This window comes from Oryctolagus cuniculus, chromosome 12 (genome assembly GCF_051225735.1).
Source record: "Oryctolagus cuniculus isolate XC-2025 breed Fujian yellow rabbit chromosome 12, ASM5122573v1, whole genome shotgun sequence".
Lineage (NCBI taxonomy): Eukaryota > Metazoa > Chordata > Mammalia > Lagomorpha > Leporidae > Oryctolagus > Oryctolagus cuniculus.
The window spans coordinates 65,910,117-65,934,955 of NC_142878.1; the positions used below are offsets into that span (position 1 = coordinate 65,910,117).

General features: G+C 42.6%; 1 protein-coding gene across 4 annotated transcripts in view; it reads right to left on the reverse strand.

The window, feature by feature from the left end:
* TTBK2 (tau tubulin kinase 2) overlaps positions 1 to 24,839 on the reverse strand; it is a 164,641-nt gene that overhangs the window by 13,402 nt on the left and 126,400 nt on the right. For all 4 annotated transcript variants that reach the window (XM_008269122.5, XM_008269121.5, XM_008269119.5 and 1 more), the window contains 5 exons: positions 23,136 to 23,293; positions 19,402 to 19,618; positions 15,228 to 15,439; positions 12,057 to 12,645; positions 3,829 to 5,096 (listed from right to left, as the gene is read on the reverse strand). In XM_008269122.5, the coding sequence (XP_008267344.1) occupies positions 3,829 to 5,096; positions 12,057 to 12,645; positions 15,228 to 15,439; positions 19,402 to 19,618; positions 23,136 to 23,293 (2,444 nt within the window). The remainder of the gene's footprint in view (positions 1 to 3,828; positions 5,097 to 12,056; positions 12,646 to 15,227; positions 15,440 to 19,401; positions 19,619 to 23,135; positions 23,294 to 24,839) is intronic.

Sequence of the window (24,839 nt, forward strand, 5' to 3'; positions counted from 1 at the left end):
GGCAGAGTTAGACAGAGAGAGACAGAGAGAAAGGTCTTCCTTTTCCGTTGGTTCACCCCCCAAATGGCTGCTATGGCCGGCGCGCTGCTACGATCTGCAGCCAGGAGCCAGGTGCTTCCTCCTGGTCTCCCACACGGGTGCAGGCCCAAGCACTTGGGTCATCCTCCACTGCCTTCCCAGGCCACAGCAGAGAGCTGGACTGGAAGAGGAGCAACTAGGACAGAATCCAGCACCCCAACAGGGACTAGAACCCAGGGTGCCAGTGCTGCAGGCAGAGGATTAGCCAAGTGAGCCGTAGCACCGGCCAAAATGTTTTGATTACCCTATGTTATTAGCAGAGGTCAATAAACACTGTGGATTTTTATTAAAAAGAAAAAAGAGGGGATGGTGCTGTGGCGCAGTGGGTTAACACCCTGGCCTGAAGCGCCAACATCCCATATGGGCACCAGTTTGAGACCTGGCTGGTCCACTTCCTATCCAGCTCTCTGATATGGCCTGTGAAAGCAGTCCTTGGGCCCTTGCACCCGCCTGGGAGACCCAGAAGAAGCTCCTGGCTCCGGATCGGCACAGCTTCTGCCGTAGCGGCCAATTGGGGAGTGAACCATCAAATGGAAGACCTTTCTCTCTCCCTTTGCCTCTCCTTCTCTCTGTGTAACTCTGACTTTAAAATAAATAAATAAATCTTAAAAAAAAAAAAAAAAGAAAGAAAACAGAGTAGAGGACCATCAAGAACTAATGTATTTACTGTGAGAATTCCAGAAGGAGAGAAAAGAAAAAAGCAGTGAGAATATTTGAAGAAATAATGGGAAAATTTCCCAAATTTAATGAAAGACATGAATACAAAATATTTAAGATCTGAATGAACTCCAAGTAGGATGATCTTAAAGAGCCCAACACTAAGACATACTATAATCAAATTATCAAAAGACAGAGAATCTTAAGAGCAGCAGGAAAGAGGCAACTCATCATATACAAGGGATCCTCAATAAGGTGATGGGAAGATTCCTTATCAGAAACTTCAGAGGTAAGAAGGAAGCAGGTTAACATAGTTGAAATGCTAAAAAATGAAACAGCCAATAAAGATTCTTCTATCTGGAAAACCTGTTCTTGAAAAGAAAGAAAGAAATTAAGACATTTCCAGATAAAAGATCAGGGAGTTTCTAAACACTAGACCTGCCCTGTAAGAAATGCTAATGGAACACTTGCAGCTTGAAATAAAAAAATAAAATAAAACACTAGACAATAACTTGAAGCCATATGAAAAAATAAAGATGTCAGAAGAGCTGGCTAAATGGGCAATTATAACAGCTAGTGCTAGGGCGACACTATGGCACAGAAGGTTAAGTTGCTGCCTGCAACTCTGGCATCTTATATGAGTCCTGGTTCAAGACTCCTGCTTTTGGCTTGACCCAGCCCTGGATCTTGCAGCCATTTGGGGAGTGAACCAATGGATAGACAGAAGAGTTCTGTCTCTGTCTATACTTCCCTTTCCCTCTCTCTGTAACTCTGCTTTTCAAACTAATAAATCTTTTTTTAAAAAAAGCTAGTGTTGCTGTAACAACAGGTTGTAAGTTCACTTTTCTCCATGATTTTTAAAAAAGATTTACTTATGGGGCTGGCATTGTGGCATAGCGGGTAAAGCCTCTGCCTGCAGTACCAGTATCCCATATGGGTGCCATCCCATATGGCTGTTCCATTTTTGATCCAGCTCTCTGCTAATGGCCTCGTAAAACAGTGGAAGATGACCCAAGTGATTGGGCCTCTGCACCCACGTGGGAGACCTGGAAGAAGCTCCTGGCTCCTGGCTTTGGATTGGCACAGCTCTTGCTGCAGTTACCATTTGGGGATTGAATCACTGGATGGAAGATTTCTCTCTCTGCCTCTACCCCTCTGTAACTCTACCTTTCAAATAAACAATTTTTAAAAATTTGTTTGTTTATTTGAGAGGCAGAGTTACAGAGAGAGGGAGAGAGTCTTCCATCCATTGGTTCACTCCCCAAATGGCTGCAACGGCCAGGACTGGGCCGAAAAAGCCAGGATCAGGAGCTTCTTCCAGCTCTCCCACATGGATGCAGGGATCCAATCACTTTGGTCATCTTCCACTGCCTTCCCAGGCCATGAGCAGGGAGCTGGATTGGAAGTGGAGCAGCCAGGACTCGAACTGGTGCCTGTACGGGAAGCCAGTGCCACAGGCAGACTCAATCTACTACGCCACAGTGCTGGCCCAAGTTTTCTCTATGATTTAAGAGATAATACTGTCTTTTAAAAAATTATTAGTCTAGGAGTTAAGCTGCTGATTGCAATGCCAGCATCCTATATGAGCACTCCTTAAATTCCTGGCTTCTCCACTTTCAATCCAACTCTCTGTTAACATGCCTGGGAAAGCCGCAGAAGATAGCTCAAGTACTTGGGCCTCTGAACCCATGTGGACACCCAGATGGAGTTTCAGGCTCCTGGTTTTGGCCTGGCCCAGCCACAGCCATCGTGGCCACCTGGGAAATGAACCAGTAAGATGGAAGATCTATTTCTTTCTTTACTTCACTCTCTGTATCTCTGCCTTTCAAATAAACAAATATTTTTTTTTAAATTATTAATCTAAAAGCTAGCGTTTTTAAACTTTGGTTTCTAAGTCCACATTTTGTTTTCTATATAACATTAAAGTAGTACATTTTAAAAATTATTAGTTTATGTTCTCAGAAAACATACAAAGCTACAATTTTATGACAAGAACTAAAAGCAGTGGAGAGAGAGAGCATTAAAGGACTAGAGTTTTAATATATTATTGAAGATAAGGTATTATAAACCCAAGTTAGAGTGTGAGAACTTTAGGGAATAAAATCTAATACCCAGGAACAACAAATAAAATAGCTATGGAATACACATAAAATGAAATGAGAAAAAGATTTAAATGTTTAAATGTTTCACTACAGAAAGTCAACTGAGGAGCCAGCACCGTGGTGCAATAAGTTAATCCTCTGCCTGTGGCATCAGCATCCCATATGGGTACCAGTTCTAGTCCCATCTGCCCCACTTCCAATCCAGTTCTCTGTTGTGGCCTAGGAAAGTAGTAGAAGATGGCCTAAGTCTTTGGGTCCCTGCACCCATGTTGGAGACCTGGAAGAAGCTCCTGGCTCCTGGCTTCAGATCAGATCAGCTCTGGCTGTTGTGGGCATTTGGGGAGTGAACCAATGGAAGGAAGACCTTTCTGTCTCTCCCTCTCACTGTCTGTAACTCTAACTCTTAAATAAAACAAAATTTAAAAAAAGGTCAACTGAACATAAAAGAAGACAGAAATGCAAAAAATGAGGGGTAAAAAGCTGTGTATCATGTAGAAAACAAACTATAAAGACAGAATTAAATCTCTCCTTATCAATCAACCTTAAAAAGGAAGAAAATTCTAACACAGGCTATAATATGGATGGACCTTGAAGACATTATGCTAAATACAGTATGATTATATCAGTACTTATATGAGGAGGAGGGAGAAACAAGACTTACGCTTAAGGGGTACAGAGTTTCAGTTTTATAAGATGAAAAGACTTCTGAGGATGCATAGTGGTGATGGCTATATAATAAAACTAATGTACTTAATAACTCTGACCTGTACATATAACTTTTAGGTATTTTATTGCAATAAAAAAAGGGGGGGGGGGAACTGGACCAATGTGACCACTTCTACTACACTATGCTGTAACACCTAGGAAAGGCAGGGCAGATTGTAGATGCTCAAAAATAAGCAACAAAACAATGATACCACTGACATAGCACAGTAAAACAGGTACAGAAATAATGTTACATACTGAATATAGGGAGAGTAGACAGCATTACCTGGCTTCCACTCCAGGCCTTGAGGGTGGTTTTCCTGGGGGTGGCCGAGGCAAGAACTGAGATGAAGTTGAGCTATTGACTTGATCTGTGTTGACCCATGAAACTGGCCTTGGAATTTTGCTCTTTCTGGACTGGGAGATGATGGGTGACAGAAAGCTGTCTTCAGCTGACCTACTCAGGTGAGAATCTACTGCCAGTCTTGGAAAGGGAGTGAAGACTTCCTCCTCAGAAAAGGGTGCAGGAACAGTAGCTAGTTTCTCCTCCAGCAATTTCTCAGAGGCACTTGAGAGGTCACCAAGGAAAGACTTGAATTGCCTTTTTTCCACCAGAAGTTTGACCAGGTCTGGCTGATAAGCTTTCTTTTGGAGGAGCTTTTCTTTTGCAGAGACTGGAGAGGATGATTCAAAACTTGAATCTATTTCTTGTGCTAAAACAGGGATTCGGCTGTGTCTGGTTACAAAGGATGACCTAACAACATCCTTACGGGCTGAAGGACCATGTTCATTCTCTGAAACACAATGAAATAATTCTCCATTTCTAGGGGCAATTTTCTCTCTCTTACCATCCTGGTGCAAAAAAGTAGAAAGGTCTTCTTGATGAACCATCAAGTCTTCACTCTTGATGTCATCATCTTTGCCTATTTTGTTTTTATGCCCTGTTGCCACCTGGCCTATCTGTCCTTCATCATGTGGGTCAATGACTGTTGGAGAAGTTTCTGAAGTTCCAATTGCCAGAAGCTTCATTAGCTCATGATTTGTGTCTTGATTTGGCACCACACTAAAAGTCTGTGTCTTTGTCACATCAAGAGGTTCAGTAGTAGCTGAATGATCCCTTTCCACTGTTGCCAAATCTCCTGGGATAGAGGAGATCTCAATACAGTGTTGCCCTTTACTTAACTTTTCATCTTCATTGTCAGATCCTAGAATGCTTTTCTCTTCAGTTTCCCCAGGGAGGTTCTCAGATTCTCTCACATTTAGTCTGTTTTGGTCAAGGTCTTTTGGTCCCAGATCTTGAGATCCGTCACTCTCTCTAATATTGGGTAACAAGTCATGACCAATGTGATCTATTTGAATCCCCAAATCCGTTCTGCTTCCTCCACTGGGAGGTTCACCTTCTGTCACAACCAAGCCAGAGAAATTCTCCTTTGGAGAGTAAAGGTCCACAGTAGGTTCCATGGGCTGAAGATCTTTCTTCTCTGGTTGCTGACCATAGTGAAAGCTTCCTGAAGTTGACTGTGTAGATGCCACAGAAGGTCTAGGAATTGTAATCTGGAGAGGGAAAAGGAAAAAAAAAAATTATGTGGACTATCAGTGGAGATCCATGATTTGTAACACCCCAAATTCCAACTTACAGAGTTGTTGACTACATTTACCCAACTCATAACAATAAGCAAATCTGAACAAAAATGAACAATAATCAAGCTTCTTTACTCAGAGGAACTGTGGAGAAGAGTTTCTAGCCTTTTGCTTAACATGCCCTGTATCCTGGAAGACTGTTTTCCACAGACTACATCATTTGGGCTCCTCTGCTTTCTGATTTCTGGTAGCATACGCCCAATGAGGGCACCAACAGATAATCAGAAATTTGAAGGAAAGAGAAGACTGGGTAATGATTCTCCCTGCTTTCTCACCGAGGGGCTACAGCTTTAGTAGTGGCTACACTCCACCATCCTGGCCACAGCTTCTGTCTTGCGGCTCTTTTCACATAGCTGTGAGTCTCACCATCTTCTGCTAACAACCCACTGCTCTCCCTTTTCAGAACTCATGGTAGGAATGGCTCCCTCTATTGCTGGTCTGTTGACTCTCTACTCACACAACTGTGAAAAGCTCTTTCATTACATTCTCTCCAAGTCACATTGAGTGTGCCTTCTATTTCCTGTCAGAATCCAGATATAGGATTAGAGGAAAAAAATTACTAGCAAATGATTGTTCATCAAAGAACCCCAAATTTTCAGGCATTTTGTGGTTTCTAATAAATTCTACATACCAAATAATGTGAGCAATACTATGTCTTCCTATAAGTAAAAACAAAACATATTTACTAGTGTTTCCTATCCTCTAATATTTATTATTATTATTTTTTTTATTTGACAGGTAAAGTTATAGACAGTGAGAGACAGAGAGAAGGGTCTTCCTTCTGTTGGTTCATTCCCCAAATGGCCGCTATGGCCAGAACTACAGCGATCCAAAGCCAGGAGTCAGGTGCTTCCTCCTGGTTTCTCACGCTGGTACAGGGGCCCAAGCACCCGGGCCATCCTGCCCTCCAGGGCCACAGCAGTATACTCTAATTTTTTAAGAGCAATTCTATAAGTGAAATTCTGTCATCCTTCCAACTAAATTCATTTCAATTCTAAGTGAATAAGATTTAATACTAATAAGAATTTTTTTTTTAATTTTACTTATTTATTTGAGAGCTAGAGTTACAGACAGAGAGAGAAAGAGAGACATAGAGAAAGGTCATCTATCCACTGGTTCACTCCCCAAATGGCCACAACAGCCAGAGCTGAACTGATCTGAAGCCAGGAGCCAGGAGCTTCTTCCAGGTCTCCCACATAGCTGCAGGGGCCCAAGGACTTGGGCTATCTTCTAATGCTTTCCTAGGCCATAGCAGAGAGTTGGATCGGAGGTGGGGCACAGTTGGTGTGTATGACCAACAGAAGACTGCAAAAGTGATTCTAGAAAAGATAGAGGAGGCACGTTCTCACCAATCCTCCCACCCATCTCTTTTTCTCCTCACTCACTGAAAAAGCCAGATATCATGTCAATAATACAAAGGCCCAAATGGTGAAGAACTGAGGCTGCCAACACAGTGATGTGAATCAGCATGGAAATGGTTCTTCCCATTCACACTGACCCTGGCGAACGGCTTCATAGCAACCTCATCAGAACTGTCCAACTAAGCCATCCTACATTCCTAACTGTCTGAAATGTGTGAGATAATGGGGTTGTTTAAAGTTACTAAATTTAGAGCAATTTGTTACACAGACATAGAAAACACAGACAGTATCATTAGTCTCTAATCACATTTATACTGTTTCTAAGGGTACTATTAAAATGAAGAGGTAATGACTTTCTACAGGATTACCTAGAACCAAAAGACCATGTGGTACAATCTGACTAGATGTTCTACAAGGAAGGAGTGGGTCCTTCTTCCTGCCAGCAGTGACTACCCAGCACCACACAAAACCCATCACATTTCTTCCTACAGTTACTGACATTGTAGGCTAGCACTAAGACCTCTTTTGGAAGTAAATAAACTTATGTTTTTCCTCTCTAAACTTGTTCATTTATACCAGACACAAAATTATTCTCTCCATTTGATAATTAAGATTTAATAATATTTATTCTATAGCCCAAAGTTTGATCTTATTTTATTCCCTTTAAATCCACTACTGTTTAGCATCTTCTTAGAAGTGATTGAGGCCAGCGCTGTGGCTCACTAGGCTAATCCTCCGCCTTGCGGCGCCGGCACACCGGGTTCTAGTCCCGGTCGGGGTGCTGGATTCTGTCCCGGTTGCCCCTCTTCCAGGCCAGCTCTCTGCTGTGGCCAGGGAGTGCAGTGGAGGATGGCCCAAGTGCTTGGGCCCTGCACCCCATGGGAGACCAGGAGAAGTACCTGGCTCCTGCCATCGGATCAGCGCGGTGCGCCGGCTGCAGCGCGGCGGCCATTGGAGGGTGAACCAATGGCAAAAGGAAGACCTTTCTCTCTGTCTCTCTCTCTCACTGTCCACTCTGCCTGTCAAAAAATAAAAAATAAATAAATAAAAATAAAAAAAAGTGATTGATAGTAGACCAATTTCATCAATATGTACCTTTGGAAAAACCCTAACTTCCAAAACTAATTCCAAAATAATTTCTTTTCAATCTAGCAAATTTATCGGTCTTTAAAAATATATCATCTACAGGGCTGGCACTGTGGCATAGTGGGTTAAGCCAGCCTGCAACACCAACATCCCATATGGGCACTGGAAATGTCCCATTTGCTCCATTTCTAATCCAGCTCCCTGCTCCCTGCACCTGAGAAAGCAGTGGATAATGGTTCAAGCACTTGGACCCCTGTCACTCACGTGGGAAATCCAGAAGAAGCTCTTGGCTTCTGGCTTCAGCCTAGCCCAGCCATGGCTGTTGTAGCCACTTGGGAGTGAACCAGCAGATAGAAGATCTCTCTCTCTGTAACTCTTGTCTTTCAAATAATAAATCTTTTTAAAAAAATACATTACCTAAAATTTTACACATGCTATTTGATATGTTTCACATATACAGGTATGGGAGGCCTTAAATTAGGCTCATAACTTGTAAATCTGTACTAGGAAATTAAGAGGGGGCAAGAGTTTGGCCTGTGGCAAAGATGTTGATTAGTATGCCAGTGTTCCACATCAGACTGCCTGGGTTCAATTCCCAGAACAAGCCTCTAACTTCAGCTTCCTGCTAATACAGACCCTGGCAGGCAGCAGATGATGCTCAAACAACTGGGTCTCTGCAACACATGACAGAACTGGACTGAGTTTTTCACTCTGGGCTTCAGCACCAGCCTAAGCCTGGCTGCTGTGGGCATTTGGGGAGTGAACCAGCATCTAGAAGAGCTCTCTATCTCTTTTTCTCAAATAAAAAAATAAAAAAACTTGAAAGAAAAAAATGAAAACAAGTGCTTGATGTTCTTAGTGTGCTAATTTAATATGTCAACTATACTTATAATATAAATATTTAAACTTTGAGTTTCTTATTTATATAGATTAATGTAACAGTACACTTTCCTTTCATGAACAACTGTTTCCCATCAGAATATCTTACTTTGAAATGTTCAGATAGAACACAGCATGGTTTATCGTATTGTCCAAGCTAGAGTTATGGAGAAATTAACTGGCAGCCCCTTTATTTATTGGATTTGGGTAAGTTAATGAAGTGATAACATTTGCTCTGAAAAAGCAAACCCTGAATTTAAGCCTCAGGAACAGAAACAAGATACATACATTTTTATCCCAAACCCCTGAAAACAAAAGAAATGGGAAGCATAATACCTTAGAAATAAATACACAAGTGATATAGCTGGCATTTCATTAGAGACTCTCAGTTATGAAAAATAATTTCATTTAAAGATACCTGAAATAAGATCAACTATGTCAAATACATGAATACGTGTCACTCAACAACTTGATAAAAAAATTACGACAGTGTGAAAGAACCATGAGGACAATATTTATGAGCAGGATAGCACTGCTAAGAGGGAAAAAGAAATCAGGTCCAATGGAGTTTTAGAAAGCCTCCATGAAGGCAAGCAAGCCATAATGCTATTGGCAAAAATGCTTGGTCAACAGCTAGTACACAGAGTCAAAGAAAAGAAGGAAGTGGTCCTGGGAAGGTCAAGGGAAGGAATAAATGGAAAGAGAAAAGGAGAAGTGGAAAAGGATGGAGGCAGTAGGCTCTGCCTCTAACCCACAAGGTACCTTGGTACGATTTGGAAAAGGCCCTTCAAAGAAGAAATGACCCTGTGCCAAAGTGTGCCAATGACCCTGCTTGACAAAGTTTGGACTAGAATTCGGCTCTGACTGGTTTTACAATGAAGTTCCTTCATCCTGTGAACAAATTGTGTAACTATACAAAGCAGATCTGGAGGAGAGGGAAAAACCAATTAACTCTGACTGGGAAAGATGAAGGTAGGCAATTGTTTCTCTATTTTGGAGCACAAGAAAATTCCTGCAAAACTGTACACAAAATGAAATTTCCTTGCTGTCTTTTTCCACTCTTCTGCACTTGTATGTGAAAGTGCAGAAGACATTTCGGTTTGGGGAATAATGTGTTTCTGGTGAGCTGGAATGGAAGGGATGCCATACAATTACGAAATTTAAGGAAACCACTCATTTCCATCCATGTAAGGGCAAATGTACCTGAGAGTGCTGAGATTTTTGAACAGTTTCTTACTGCCTGGAGGCTCCTCAGGGCATTGTTTGACCATTTCTAGGCACTTTTGTGGGGCTTTTCTTCACATAGTCATTGGGGGCACCACTGTTTACTGATGACAGGGTAACAGCCATCTCTAGTTGAATGCCCAAAACTGAGAGTAAATAGTGTTTTCTCAAAATGTTCCTTTGCAACTATCACCAGCTGTCTGTTAAAATAAAGATTCCCAAACTCACTCTACCCCAGATCTACTGAAGCAGAAGTTCTGGAAGTAAAGCATGGGACTGTGCATTGTAAGTAGTGGCCATCAGAGGTGGAAAACCACTATTTATGAAGAAAGTAAAATAAGAACAATTTCTAGGTAGATTACAAAAGAAGGGGGATGAAAGACTGAGAGGTCTATCAACTGTGTACAGTGTAAAGAACAAGCCAAAGATTGAATAGATGCCTGCCTCACCAAATGTTAAAAAAAAAAAAAGCCCTAGAATTCTGAATTTTAAAAAATAATAATACATATATACACACATAGATGGTTCGTTTATTTATTTATTTGACAGACAGAGTTAGAGAGAGAGATAGAGAGAAAGATCTTCCTTCTGTTGGTTCACCAACCAAATGGCTGCTACAGCTGTAGCTACGTTGATCTGAAGCCAGGAGACAGGTGCTTCCTCCTGGTCTCCCATGTGGGTGCAGGGGCCCAAGCACTTGGGCCATCCTCCACTGCCTTCCCGGGCCACAGCAGAGAGCTGGACTGGAAGAGGAGCAGCCGAGACTAGAACCCGGTGCCCATATGGGATGCCGGTGCTGCAGGCACAGGATTAACCAAGTGAGCCATGGCGCCGGCCCCATAGATGGTTCTTGTGGTCTAATTATAAAGTTATTCTGAAATTAGGTTATAATGACATTGTACATATAGTTTGATATAATGAAAAGAAACCTGACTTTTTGCAAAATTTTTTTTTATTTTTTTATTTTTTATTTATTTATTTTTTTTTGACAGGCAGAGTGGACAGTGAGAGAGAGACAGAGAGAGAAAGGTCTTCCTTTTGCCGTTGGTTCACCCTCCAATGGCTGCCGCTGTAGCCGGCGCACTGCGCTGATCCGATGGCAGGAGCCAGGATCCAGGTGCTTTTCCTGGTCTCCCATGGGGTGCAGGGCCCAAGCACCTGGGCCATCCTCCACTGCACTCCCTGGCCATAGCAGAGAGCTGGCCTGGAAGAGGGGCAACCGGGACAGAATCCGGCGCCCCGACTGGGACTAGAACCCGGTGTGCCGGTGCCGCAAGGTGGAGGATTAGCCTATTGAGCCACGGCGCCGGCTTGCAAAATTTTATATTGGACTGTGAAACATTCTAGACACCACATCCTACACTCACTTGTTGAGCCTAGGTCTCCCCTGAAGAATCCTAGTTTATTATCAGCTAGTCCTTTCTTAACCCATTAGGTCCAATGATCTTATGTATATGATAGCTATTAATACTTTTTCTTTTTGAGCTTCTTTTTTCTTTTCTTTCTTTTTTTTTTTTTTTGACAGATAGAGTTAGACAGTGAGAGAGAGAGAGACAGAGAGAAAGGTCTTCCTTACACTGGTTCACCCCCCAAACGGCCACTATGGCCAGTGTTGCGCTGATCCGAAGCCAGGAGCCAGGTGCTTCCTCCTGGTCTCCCATGCAGGTGCAGGGGCCCAAGTACTTGGGCCATCCTCCACTGCCTTCCTGGGCCACAGCAGAGAGCTGGACTGGAAGAGAAGCAACTGGGACTAGAACCTGGAGCCCATATGGGATGCCGGTGCCGCAGGCAGAGGATTAACCAAGTGAGCCATGGCGCCGGCCACGATACCTATTAATACTTAAATTGAGCAAAAGATATACCACTTTCAGTAACTTTGAAATATTCACAGAATTGAAAACCTACAGGGCCGGCGCCGCGGCTCACTAGGCTAATCCTCCACCTTGCAGCGCCAGCACATTGGGTTCTAGTCCCGGTCGGGGCGCTGGATTCTGTCCTGGTTGCCCCTCTTCCAGGCCAGCTCTCTGCTGTGGCCAGGGAGTGCAGTGGAGGATGGCCCAAGTACTTGGGCCCTGCACCCCATGGGAGACCAGGATAAGTACCTGGCTCCTGCCTTTGGATCAGCGCAGTGCGCCGGCCGCAGCGCGCCGGCCGCGGCGGCCATTGGAGGGTGAACCAACGGCAAAGGAAGACCTTTCTCTCTGTCTCTCTCTCTCACTGTCCACTCTGCCTGTCCAAAAAAAAAAAAAACACCTACAACTTAATGGATTAGTGGCAGTAACCTTGAGTGGACAACAAAAAATAGAAGGAACAAATCTCTTACCGCTGTGATGGGTCCTTCAGCTTGTGCCTCCATTGGACTTGTGGGGGTTGCTGCAATAAACTGCCCAGCAGCTCCAGCCTGGAGTTCTAGCCTATCTGTATACTGCTCTGCAGTAGCAGTGGCGGGACGCTCTGTAGACAGTGCTAAGACCACACCCGAGGTTTCCTTCTGTAAGTGAGCATTTTCTGCCCAAGGCCCTAATCGGAGCTTTTCATCTTGAGGTGAGTCTTCCACGACCTGAAGCACTTCAGGCTCCTCGTCGGAAGGGCTTCCAGTTGTTTTATGGCCTACAGGCTCATTTGTCCTAAAATCCTGAAGGTCCTTTTCTTTGTCCACAATCACCCACTCTTTGGAATCAACCTCCTGCTTGCAAGAGCTCAGGTTAACAGCTATAAATCCATTGCTGCCACCACCATCTGCCTGCTCAGGGGTGTTGGCAGAGGCAGGCTTGGAGGCATCCGGGAGATACTCTTCATCATAGTGCCAGATGTGGTCACCACGGGGCACGGCAGCAATACAAGGCTTGTGAAGCACAGCAGGGAGAAGAGACTCCTTTCCTGCACTGGAATCCTTCTGCATTCTCTCCAGGCTTAAGGGAATGGAGAGAAATTACTCATTTGTCTTAGGAGAAACATTTATTATATAGTCTACAAACTTCATATGAAATATATTCACACCAAAATGAGAGAAAAATATGTATAAGACATAAGGAAATTTTCACAGGGTTGATACATTTCCTCCACCTCTCACAGTCCTGCTTTGGAGGTGGAGCTTGTGCTTCCCTCTGCAGGCCTCCAGCCTGATGGCTGCTTTATGTCAACATACGATTACATCACACAGCTACACACTGACTGCTGAGTGAGGAAGAACACACATCTGCAAAGGATTGTTTAAAATGGAAGCTGAATTAGACCAAGCCCAAAGTGGTTGAACTGTCTTGGAACACAGCAACTACCATGATAGTCAAATCCATGGTCCCACAAAACTAATACTTCATTGCCAATAGTAACCACCTTAGATGTACAACTGAAGGGCATGGCTACCATCAGCTTAGGTCTTTTTTTTTTTAAAGATTTATTTATTTATTTGAAAGGCAGAATTAGAGATACAGGCAGAGAGGGACAGAGAGAGGCCTTCCATCTACAGGTTCACTCCCCAGATGGCCCCCAACAGCCAAAGCTGCGTGGATCTGCAACTAGGAGCCAGGAACTTCTTCTGGGTCTCCTACACGGGTACAGGAGCCCAAGCACCTGGGCCATCTTCTACTGCTTTCCCATGCCATAGCAGAGAGCTGGATCGGAAGTGGAACAGCTGGGACTTGAACCTGGGCCTATATGGGCTGCTCCACTTCCAATCCAGCTCTCCGCTATGGTCTGGGAAAGCAGTAGAAGATGGCCCTGGGCCCCTGCACCCATGTGGGAGACCCAGAAGAAGCTCCTGGCTCCTGGCTGCGGATTGAGTCCAGCTTCGGCCTTTGCAGCCATTTGGGGAGTGAACTAGTGGATAGAAGATTTCTCTCTGTCTCTCTCTCTCACTTTCTATTTCTAACTCTGGCTTTCAAATCAAAATAAATAAATCCTTAGGGGAAAAAAAAAAAGAAAAATACTATTGAACCTTTCTATAATTCAAAAATACATCCCAAACTCTTTTTAAATTTTCATTTCTGTCTTCTGTTTTCATTTTGCTGTAGGGGTAATGTGCTTGGTAACCATAAATTACAGTTATTACCTCTGTTCAGTACTCTAAAGTTCTGTCTTTTCTTGTCTCTACATAGATATGACCTTTGGGGGGGAACAATGAGGGGCTTTTTTTAAAAAAAGACTTATTTACTTATTTGAAAGGCAGAGTTACAAAGAGGCAGAAGTAGAGAGAAAAAGAGAGAGAAGTCTTCCATCTACTGGTTTATTCCCCAAATGGTCGCAATGGCCAAAGCTGGGACAATCCGAAGCCAAGAGCCAGGAGCTTCTTACATGTCTCCCACGTGGGTGCAGGGGCCCAAGGACTTGGGCTATCTTCTACTCCTTTCCCAGGCCATAGCACAGAGCTGGATTGGAACAGGAGCAGCCAGGACCGGAACCGGCACCCATATGGGATGCCGACACCACAGGTGGAGGCTTAGCCCACTAAGCAACAGTGCCAACCCCAAAGGAGTGGCTTTTTTTTTTTTTTTTTTTGACAGGCAGAGTGGACAGTGAGAGAGAGACAGAGAGAAAGGTCTTCCTTTTTGCCATTGGTTCACCCTCCAATGGCCGCCGCGGCCGGCGCGCTGCGGCCAGCGCACCGCGCTGATCCGATGGCAGGAGCCAGGAGCCAGGTACTTATCCTGGTCTCCCATGGGGTGCAGGGCCCAAGCACCTGGGCCATCCTCCACTGCACTCCCTGGCCACAGCAGAGAGCTGGCCTGGAAGAGGGGCAACCGGGACAGAATCCGGCGCCCCGACCGGGACTAGAACCCGGTGTGCCGGCGCCGCTAGGCGGAGGATTAGCCTAGTGAGCTGCGGCGCCGGCCCAGGAGTGGCTTTTTAATATCTAATTTCTTAAAGCACTTTACACAAAGAAGGGCTTCACTTAATTGAACTCACTGTCCTCTGTCTATAAATTGCACCCTCTTCTTCATGTATTCCTCTTGTTCCTGCCTAAAGCCATCTTTATCATGCCCTCTCCAAGTATTTACAGTTGTTTGGAAGAGATCACCTTCCAAAGTCACTGCAAAAAATGTTCATTTAACTTGCACCTAGAGTTAGGAAGTTACCAGCTTCAGTGCTCAGTTCCAAAAGCCAAAGGCTGTGATAAACAATTTGTGATATAAGAAGACAATTCACAGTCCAAGTCCTTGTGCCCCTGCACCCACGTGGGAGACCTGGAGGAAGCTTCTAGCTCCTGACTTCGGATCAGGCCAGCTCCAGCCATTGTTTCCATTTGGGGAGTGAACCAGCAGATGGAAGACCTCTCTCTGCCTCTGCCTCTGCCTCTCTGTAGCTCTGCCTTTCAAATAAATAAATACATATTTTTTTAAAAAGAAGACAATTCATATTAAGAATCAGGATGACAATAGTTAAAAACATGGGCGAAAATGACAGCTTTGTGGAATCAGTATTATAAAATGCAAGAATTTCTTATTTGAAAGGACTTTACAACACAGAAATAACAAAAAGTATAAAGAAAGTATACCAGGTCTCAAGAAACTTGTCAGTATCTGGTTTTGGCTCCAGTGTCAGACGTTTTTCCAGCTCAAAGCTGTGGATGGAACGTAACTTTCGCACCAATGGAACATCCCTGTCTGGCTGAGTAATCTCTGAGCGGACACGAATTGGTGAACCGAGGCTTGGCGCATTGAGAATGCCATTCGGTTGGCCATGACTATTCTCCTCTTCGGTAGCAGCCTAGACAAAATATAAGACCAGACCATGAAAAATACTGCCGCAACTACACAAGAGGAATCAGAATGCCTCTGAAAATAATGTAAATAGGTGATTAGATTTGTTTTCAAAGATTTGCATATTTTGACTAGTTAGCCTCATTACATTGCATTTATTAAGTCTATTAAAATTTGTCTTAATTTACAGTCAGTATCATTTTAACTTTCTTTTATATATATTTTTCATATAACAATCTAAAAATATCTAACAACCTTGGTTTTTTCCAAATAGGTTTGACTAGATACTTTGTGTGACCACGTTCCACTTAACAAAAAACTGAAAGATCATTTTCTTTGTGGTACAAGGTGTCTCAAAAGAGTTAGAGGATGTCACCAAGCCTGAATGTCTGTGCCCTATCTTATTTCCTCTCTAAGAAACAAACAACAATAAAAACCTGGGACTACAACAAGGAGGACCTGGGGCAGAGCAGGAGACTGAGCGGAAGGCAGCATAGACGGGTGGGCTGTTTAAGAACAGATAATCACAAGCAGCATAATTATCTGGATATCAAGCCTTACATCACGTGTGTGGTGAGAGGGGGAAGTTTGAGACATCTATTTTGATTACAAACCTTCAGAAAGATTCCCAGCTGGCCTCACATGAGAGGCATGCTCTTGGCTACCAGGACAAACAGAAGCCAGTTTTCTCTGAAGGAAGCTATCTCCAACTCCCAGATTAGGTCTTTGCCAATTATTAATTAATAAGCAAACAACTAAAGATAATCAAACACATGAAGAAGCATGCCACCATGACCAAGAGTCAGTGGAAATAACCATTGAAAAAAACTTTTAAACTCCAAAGATATCGAAAGTATTCAGATATAAAATATAAAATAGCTATGCATAAAGTGTTTAAATAAAAGTCTTTAGCACAAAGATCAAAAAGGACTGAGATTTAACTGATTTAATATTAAATGTTAAATTTAATATTAAGTATTCAACTAACAAGTTAAACTGCAAATCAACCAACAACAAAAAAATCCAGTTATTAATTAGTGAACCAGAAGACAAAGCCAAAGTTACTAGAATGAGGTGCAGCAAGATAAGAAAAATATGAAATGAGACATTAAAGACTGAATAAGAATGCATAATATATATCCACCTGAAGTCCCAGAAAGAGAATAGAATGAAGAGGTGGCAATATTTATATAGAAAATGGTAAAGCAGTCCTTGGAACTGATACTAAAATATGAATCAAAAAACTCAGGAACACAAGATAGACCAAGCAAGACAGGCAAAAAGAAACAAATGACTAGACACATTGTAGTTTAAATGTAGAACACTGGGAGCCGGTCTTTAGCCTACTGGTTAAGACACCCATGTTCCACGTCGGACTGCCGGGTTCAACTTCTGGCTCTAGCCTCTTTCTCTCTCTCTCTCTTTTTTTTTTTTTAAGATTTATTTATTTATTCAAAAGGCAAAATTTCACAGAGAGAGAAGGAGAGGCAGAGAGAGAGGGGTCTTCCATCCGCTGGTTCACTCCCCAATTGGCCACAACAGCTGAAGCTGTGCCGATCCAGAGCCAGAAGCTTCTTCAAGGTTTCCCACGGGGGTGCAGGAGCCCAAGGACCTGGGCCATCTTCTACTGCTTTCCCAGGCCAATGGAGAGAGCTGGATTGGAAGTGGAGGAGCTGGGACTCAAACCGGCACCCATATGGGATGCCGGCGCTGTAAGCAGCAGCTTAACCCACTGCACCACAGCACCAGCCCCAACAGGTGTATCTTAAACTGCACAGCTAGTGCCTTAGTAAGCTGCCAGTAGAAGGTGCTCAACTAAACTGTGTTGATTTGATGAAAGAATAAATCTAAAAGCCAATATTTGAGTTCTGTTTAATGTCAAGATAAATGGCTTCTCTAGATGTTCAAAAAGAGTAAAGAGTATAGCAGTCTATATATTACAAATTTAAGAAACTGTACATCGGTTGGGTATTCAGCATAGTGGCTTAAACTACTGCTTAGGACACCCACATTCCATACGGGAGTGCTCTGGGTCTGAGTCCTGACTACTCCATTTCTGATCCAGCTTCCTGCTAACGAACATTCTGGGAGGCAGCAGATGTGCATTAGATCCAAGATCCAAGATTTAAGTAGATCCTGGAGTTCCCAGCTCCTTCCTTGAGCCCAGCCCAGCCCTAGCTGTTGTGGGCAGATGGAAGATCTGTCTACCTTTCAAATAAAATAAGAAGAAAAAAAATAGCACACCATTATAATAAATAATGGACTTAGTGCTTAGGAGCAAAACCATCTGCCATTTAAATTTCATTGAAAGTAAGTAGTAACAATGAGTGAAAGCAGGGGCTGGTGCTGTGGCATAATGGGTAAAGCCACCACCTGCAGTGCTGGCATCCCATATGGGCGCCGGTTCAAGATCTGGCCGCTCTACTCCCAATAAAGCTCTCTGCTATGGCCTGGGAAAAAAGTAGAAAATGGCCCAAGACATTGGGCCCCTGTACCCACATGGGAGACATGGAAGAAGTTCCAGACTCCTGGCTTTGGATTGGCGCAGCATCAGTCATTGTTGCCATCTGGGAAGTGAGCCAGGTGCTTCCTCCTGGTCTCCCACGTGGGTGCAGGGGCCCGACGACTTGGGTCATTCTCCACTGCTTTCTCAGGCTGTTAGCAAAGAGCTAGATTGGAAGTGGAACAGCTGGGACTCAACCCAGTGTCTATATGAGCTGCCAGTCCTGCAGGCGGGGACTTTAACCTGCTGTACACAGCTGACCCCTTCCTATTCACTTATTGACTCACTTGAAGTAACTGCCAGTCTTCCAAGGTCCACTTTATGCTAAATATCTTATACTGGAGTGCTGGGATTGAATTCTACGTCCATCTTGCAATCTAGCTTCCTACAAAAACACCTAGTAGGCAACAAATGATGGCCCCAGTACTTGGATTTTCCCTCACCATGTGGGAAACCCAATAAAGTTTCAGGCTCCTGGCTTCCGCCAGGCCTATCCCTGGCTGTTGCAGGCACGTGTGTATGTTTGTGTGTGTGTGCGCAGGTACATGTGTACATGTCTATCATTTGCCTTTCAAATAAATACACGCTTTTCTAAAAATTAAAAATAAAACACTTAAGTACCAAAAAACTGACTTACGTTCATTGCCCCTCCATCCCATTATCTTTATTTATTTATTTATTTATTTATTTATTTTGACAGGCAGAATGGACAGTGAGAGAGAGAGACAGAGAGAAAGGTCTTCCTTTTCTGTTGGTTCACCCCATAATGGCTGCTGTGGCTGGCACGCTGCGGCCGGTACACCACGGCCGGCGCACCACGCTGATCCGAAGCCAGGAGCTAGGTGCTTAACCTTACCTTCTATGAAAGGGGAAAGGCTCAGGAACATTAAGATCAAAGAAAAGTTCAGAGGTAATCTGTCCCAAATAACTACAAATTAGCTATATGTCAGAAAGCTCTATCTTCTACCATACTGACAAGTGGACTTGCTTTCAATTCTAATGAAGAAAACATCATTCATTCAACATCCACTTCATCAACTGGATGTTTTACATTTCCAACCCTCACTTCTTCACCTCCATCGGAGACAGTGTTCAGACGATATTCATAACATCATTGGTCCACAATAAAGAAAGGCCCAGGGTCTTGTCAGATTATTTGGAAAGACTGGTAACTTCTGCTCTACATGTATGTCTCTCATAGTATAAGTGTCTAGTTTTTTTTTTTTTTAATTCCTTCATTTTCCCACAAAATCCAAGATGAAGATTAATGTTTACAGCCCATAACATGAGTCTAATAGGACAAATTAACCAAAACACTGCAATTGCAAATATTTAAGTAACCAGCACTACAATGTTCAATCTACCTGTCATTCAAAATTGAGAATCATGATACTTTGCTGCAATAATAAGAGACAGATAGTAAGTACACAGAGAAAGGCATCACTTCCTATACAAGAAATACACACCTTACAAATTCCAAGCTTTATCTTGTTTTTGTTGGCATCCATCTCTTCCCAGACATCCTTTTCCTGGTGACGAGGGTGTCCCATAGATCCAGGCAACTTATCTGGTGACACACCAACAGGGATGCCATTCTCTCCATCACTAAGCTGCTCATCTGGAAATACCTCATCAGTATTTTCTCGAAGCAAGTCTCCTGGGATGGGAGTGGCATTGGCAATTCTGAAAATGAGGGCAGGAAAAAAAGGTAGAACTTAAGAAGACCAGAATCAAAAATTACTACGAGACTCTCCTACATTTTGTTCCTGGATTTAAATTATTAGGTACACACACACACCTTGAAAACTTAACTCATGTCAATTCTACAAAATAAAACTTCTAAATTTTGAAAATCTAGACTTTCAACCTGATTTAAAAGTATAAATTCTAATATAATAACTCAGATATGACAATCATTTTAAAAGAAACTATTTCCAAGAAATATATAAATATATAATTTACCATTTTTATTTATAAAAAAAAGATTTATTTTATTTATTTGAAAGACAGAGTTACAGAGAGAGAGAGAAAGAGACAAAGAGAGAGGTCTTCCACCCGCTGGTTGACTACCCAGATGGCCACAATGGCCAGAGCTGCGCCAATCTGAAGCCAAGAGTCAGGAGCTTCCTCCAGGTCCCCCATGTGGGTGCAGGGGCCCAAAGACTCAGGCCATCCTCCACTGCTTTCCCAGGCCATAGCAGAGAGCTGGACCAGAAGAGGAGCAGGCGGGACTAGAACCATCACCCATATGAGATGTTGGCGCCTCAGGCCAGGGTTTTTACCCACTGTGCCACAGCACTGACCCCACAATTTACCATTTTTCTTAGAGAATAAAACATTATAGACAGAAAAACGTTAAGTGACATAAAGAAATAATCAGGTATCAAATCAACCTATATTTTTGTTTTTAAAGATCTATTTATTTATGGCTGGCACTGTGGCTCACTAGGCTAATCCTCCACCTGTGGCATTGGTACTCTGGGTTCTAGTCCCGGTTAGGGCACCGGTTCTGTCCTGGTTGCTCCTCTTCCAGTCCAGCTCTCTGCTGTGGCCTGGGAAGGCAGTGGAGGATGGCCCAAGTGCTTGGGCCCTATACCTGCATGGGAGACCAGGAGGAGGCACCTGGCTCTTGGCTTTGGATCGGTGCAGTGCCGGCCATAGCGGCCATTTGCGGGATGAACCAATGGAAGGAAGACCTTTCTGTCTCTCTCTCTAACTCTGCCTGTCAAAAAAAAAAAACAAAAAACAAAAAAAAAAACCTTAAAAAAAAATCTATTCGTAAGGCAGAGTTACACACACACACACACACACACACACACACAGAGAGAGAGAGAGAGAGAGAGAGAGAGAGAGAAAAGAAAAGAAAAGAAAAGAGAAAAGAGAAAAGAGGAGAGATCTTCCATCCACTGGTTCACTCCCCAAAATGGCCAGGACTGAACCAGGCCAAAGTCAGAAGCATGGAAATCCATCTGGGTCTCCCACATGTGTGGCAGGGATCCAAGTACTTGGGCCATCTTTTGCTGCTTTTCCAGGCACATTTGCAGAGAGCTGGATTGAAGCAGAGCAGCCGGGACACGAACGAGAACCCATATGGGATGCTGAAGTTGCAGGTAGTGGCTTAAGGCTTAACCTTAAGGATTGCCACAATGCCAGTGCCTATGTTTTCTTTTATTCTGTGAAATTCGCATTGCTTTTTCAATTAGAAACTTTTCACTAAACATCTACTATTTGTAAGCCCCTACGCAACATATAGGGGAAAAAAATTTTGCCCAATAGGGAAAGCAGAAATTCTGCAATTATCCAGTTCATAAATTTTTCCGTGAACTGATATGGGGGAAAATAGAAACTATTAATTGATATTTGTCTATATATTTCTTTCAAGTAATTCATGTCCTATTTACATGATTATTCATCTCTCCCATAGAATCATGGTCCACAGGGGCTTTTCTAAATTCCAGTTATCATTCACCAAGTGAAAAGTCTCCTTCCAGCCCTAATGTTCTGTAAGTATAAATGCCACTTTTTAAAAATATTGCTGATTGAACACAATCTTTAGCAATAATGAAATATATTCTTACAAGTGATCTAGATTCCTAAAAGTTAAACAGTCTTAGTAGATTGCAGTGACGTGTAACTATAGTGAGTGGTAAAATAGACATCCTATTAGTGAACCATTCTAAGGCAGCAGTTAAATCCTGGCACAGATGAAATACGTACTTGAAATTGTTATGGGAAGACAAGCGATTTTTTGGGTAATCTTTCCACATGATGTAATGACCTTCATGTCCATCTTTGCCTAAATGGGTCAATGCTAAAAGAGGAACCTACTGGAACAGATGTTTGAGGCAATTATCAAAATGCCATTTAGGGGGCCAGTGCTGTGGCACAGCAGGTTAACGCTCAGGCCTGTCGTGCTGGCATCCCATATGGGCGCTGGTTTGAGACCTGGCTACACCTCTTCCAATCCAGCTCTCTGCTATGGCCTGGGAAAGCAGTAGAAGATGGCCCAAGTCCTTGGGGTCCTGCACCCACATGGGAGACCCAGAAGAAGCTCCTGGCTCCTGGCTTCAGATTGGCACAGCTCCGGCCATTGTGGCCATCTGGACAGTGGACCAGCAGATGGAAGACCTCTCTCTCTGTCTCTACCTCTCTATGTAACTCTGTCTTTCAAATAAATAAAATAAATCTTAAAATAAAATAAACACACACAAAATGCGATTTGGGAGCCCCCATTCCATATCAGAGTACCAGGGTTCAAATCAAGGATCTGCTCTCAATTCCAACTTCCTAGTAATATGTACCCTAGGACATTGCAGATGGTGGCTGAAGCACTTGAGTCCTTGCCACTCATGTGGGAGATCTGGATGGAGTTCCTAGCTCCTTGTTTTGGCCTGTTTGTTGCAGGTATTTGGGGAGTGAACCATTAGATGGAAGATATCTCTCTCTCTCCCTGCCTGTGTCTGTCTCTCTTACTGCCTTTCGAATAAAAAATGAAAATAAATAATTTTTAGAGCACAAAAATGGTTTTTAAAGTACATGCAAAACGAATATTAGGAAAAAGCTATGATTAAATTTTTTTACACTAAAATAAATTCATACTCTCAATTCCATTTTTTCCACAAACTTTTTGAAATACCCTGGTATGTATGTGCATTATTACCATGGTCAGTGTTTGCAGAAAGATAAAGAAGAAGAAGATAAAGGAAAAAAGATAAACCAAGAAACAAAATCAGCAATATTTAACAAATGTAGATGAGAAAACATTAAAAACAAAAAACTAAGTACATGGAAATCACCCCAACCTGTTCATAATACATCATGAAAATTAAATCACTTTCTTAAAAGGAGCACACTACATGTATTGTTCCCACTACACTACAGATAGATATAATTGTGGCTCATTCTTTTCAGGGTCCCACACATTCTTCAGAAACACAACTTAGATTCCCTCTAATTTTGAGGAAAATCCACTGTAAATCTGACATCAACAAGTTGGAAAAGCACTAAGCTCTATTTTACAGTACAATCTATTAGTACATTCCAAGATATGTAATCCCAAAGGAATACACAAGAGCAGTGTGAAATTAAGGAAATCAATAAGCTTGTGATCATCTGAGGGTATCTCGGTGAAATAAAACAAATTTCTGCCAATGTCATGCATACAGAAGAGTCACTGCAAAATGCTGTGCTTGAGACATACCCAATTGCAGCAGGGGTCAAGCGGGTATGCAACTGAGGAGTGGTAGAAGTAGTGGTGGTTGTTAGGGAACCATCAGTTCCAGTCTTCTCCCAGTCAAAAGGGTCACTCTCAATTACTCCAAATGTCTTGATGCTATTGTCAAACACGGATGTAAGAAGCTAAAGCACCAAGAGAAAACATGAACAGAGTCAGCCAATAGTAAACATAGTCACTTTCTTTTGTAAGAGAACGCACCCTAGTCATAAAATGATAGTATGATCTTTAAAAACTCATGGTTCAAATAGGGAAATCTGAATAAGGACCACATTTGAATTATGATATTGAATTAATGTTGGAATTTTTTCTTGGTTGAGTTATTGGTTTACAATTGGTGTAGGAGAATATTTGTGTTTTTGGAAGACACATAATAAAGTATCATATCTAGAACCTATGTGTGTGTGTGTATATATATATATATATGTACATGTGTATTCAGGTGAATTCTCTATTTGACCATTTATTTGTTTAAAAAAAAAGTGGGGCATGGCAGAAGGTCATTGTGATTTCCTCCAATTTTTTTGTGTGGTTTTGAAAAATTCTTAAAATATACCTGTGTGGGGGCTAGTATTGTGACATAGTGGGTAAAGCCTCTGCCTACAAAGATAGCATCCCATATGGGTGGTGGATAGAGACCTGGCTGCTCTACTTCCAATCCAACTCAATGATATCACACCTGGGATACTGGAGAAAGATGGCCTAAGTACTTGGGCCCTGCAATCATGTGTGAGACCCAGAAGACGTTTCAGAATCATGACATCTGCTTGGCTCAGCCCCAGCCATTGTAGCTCTTCAGGGAGTGAACCAGCGGATGGGAAGATCTCTTTCTGTCTCTCCATCTCTCTCTGTAATTCTGCCTTCAAATAAGTAATAAATATTTTGTGTATATATGTGTATATATATGTATATGTACATATTTATGTATTTAAATACACAATGAAAAAAATTTTGTTATTGGTTTGACTTACATATAATTTCACTTTTTTTTTAAAGATTTATTTATTTATTTGAAAGTCAGAGTTACACAGAGAGAAGGAGAGGCCTGCACTTCAGGCCAGGATGTTAACCTGCTGCGCCACAGCAACGGCCCCCACATTTTGTCTTTAAATTCCTAAATTTTGATGTAATCTTCAGAAAGATCTTACAAAGACCTTTACTGTTTGTATATATACCATTTAAAATTTTATTATTATGGCTTCATTCTCTCATTATTTTTCTTTATTTTTTAAGATTTATTTATTTATTTGAAAAACAGGGTTACAGAGAAGCCGAGGAAGAGAGAGAAGTCTTCCATCGGCTGGTTCATTCCTCAAATGGTCACAATGGCTGGAGCTGGGCCGATCTGAAGCCAGGAGCCAGGAGCTTCTTCCAAGTATTCCACACGGGTGCAGGGGCCCAAGTGCTTGGGCCATCTTTCACTGCTTTCCCAGGCTTTCTGCTAGCTGGATTGGAAGTAGAGCAAATGGGACTCAAACTGGTGCCCATATGGGATACTGGCACTGCAGGCAGAGGCTTTACCCACCATACCATAGTACCAGCCTTCTCTCATTAGTTTTCTTAATCTGCTAGTATCCTAACGTCCAGATTCAACTTGTACATTTCCTACCCTAGACCTGTCATCATCACTTCTTCATTGGAACATTTTGCAGAGGTCTGTTTTAGGCTTTA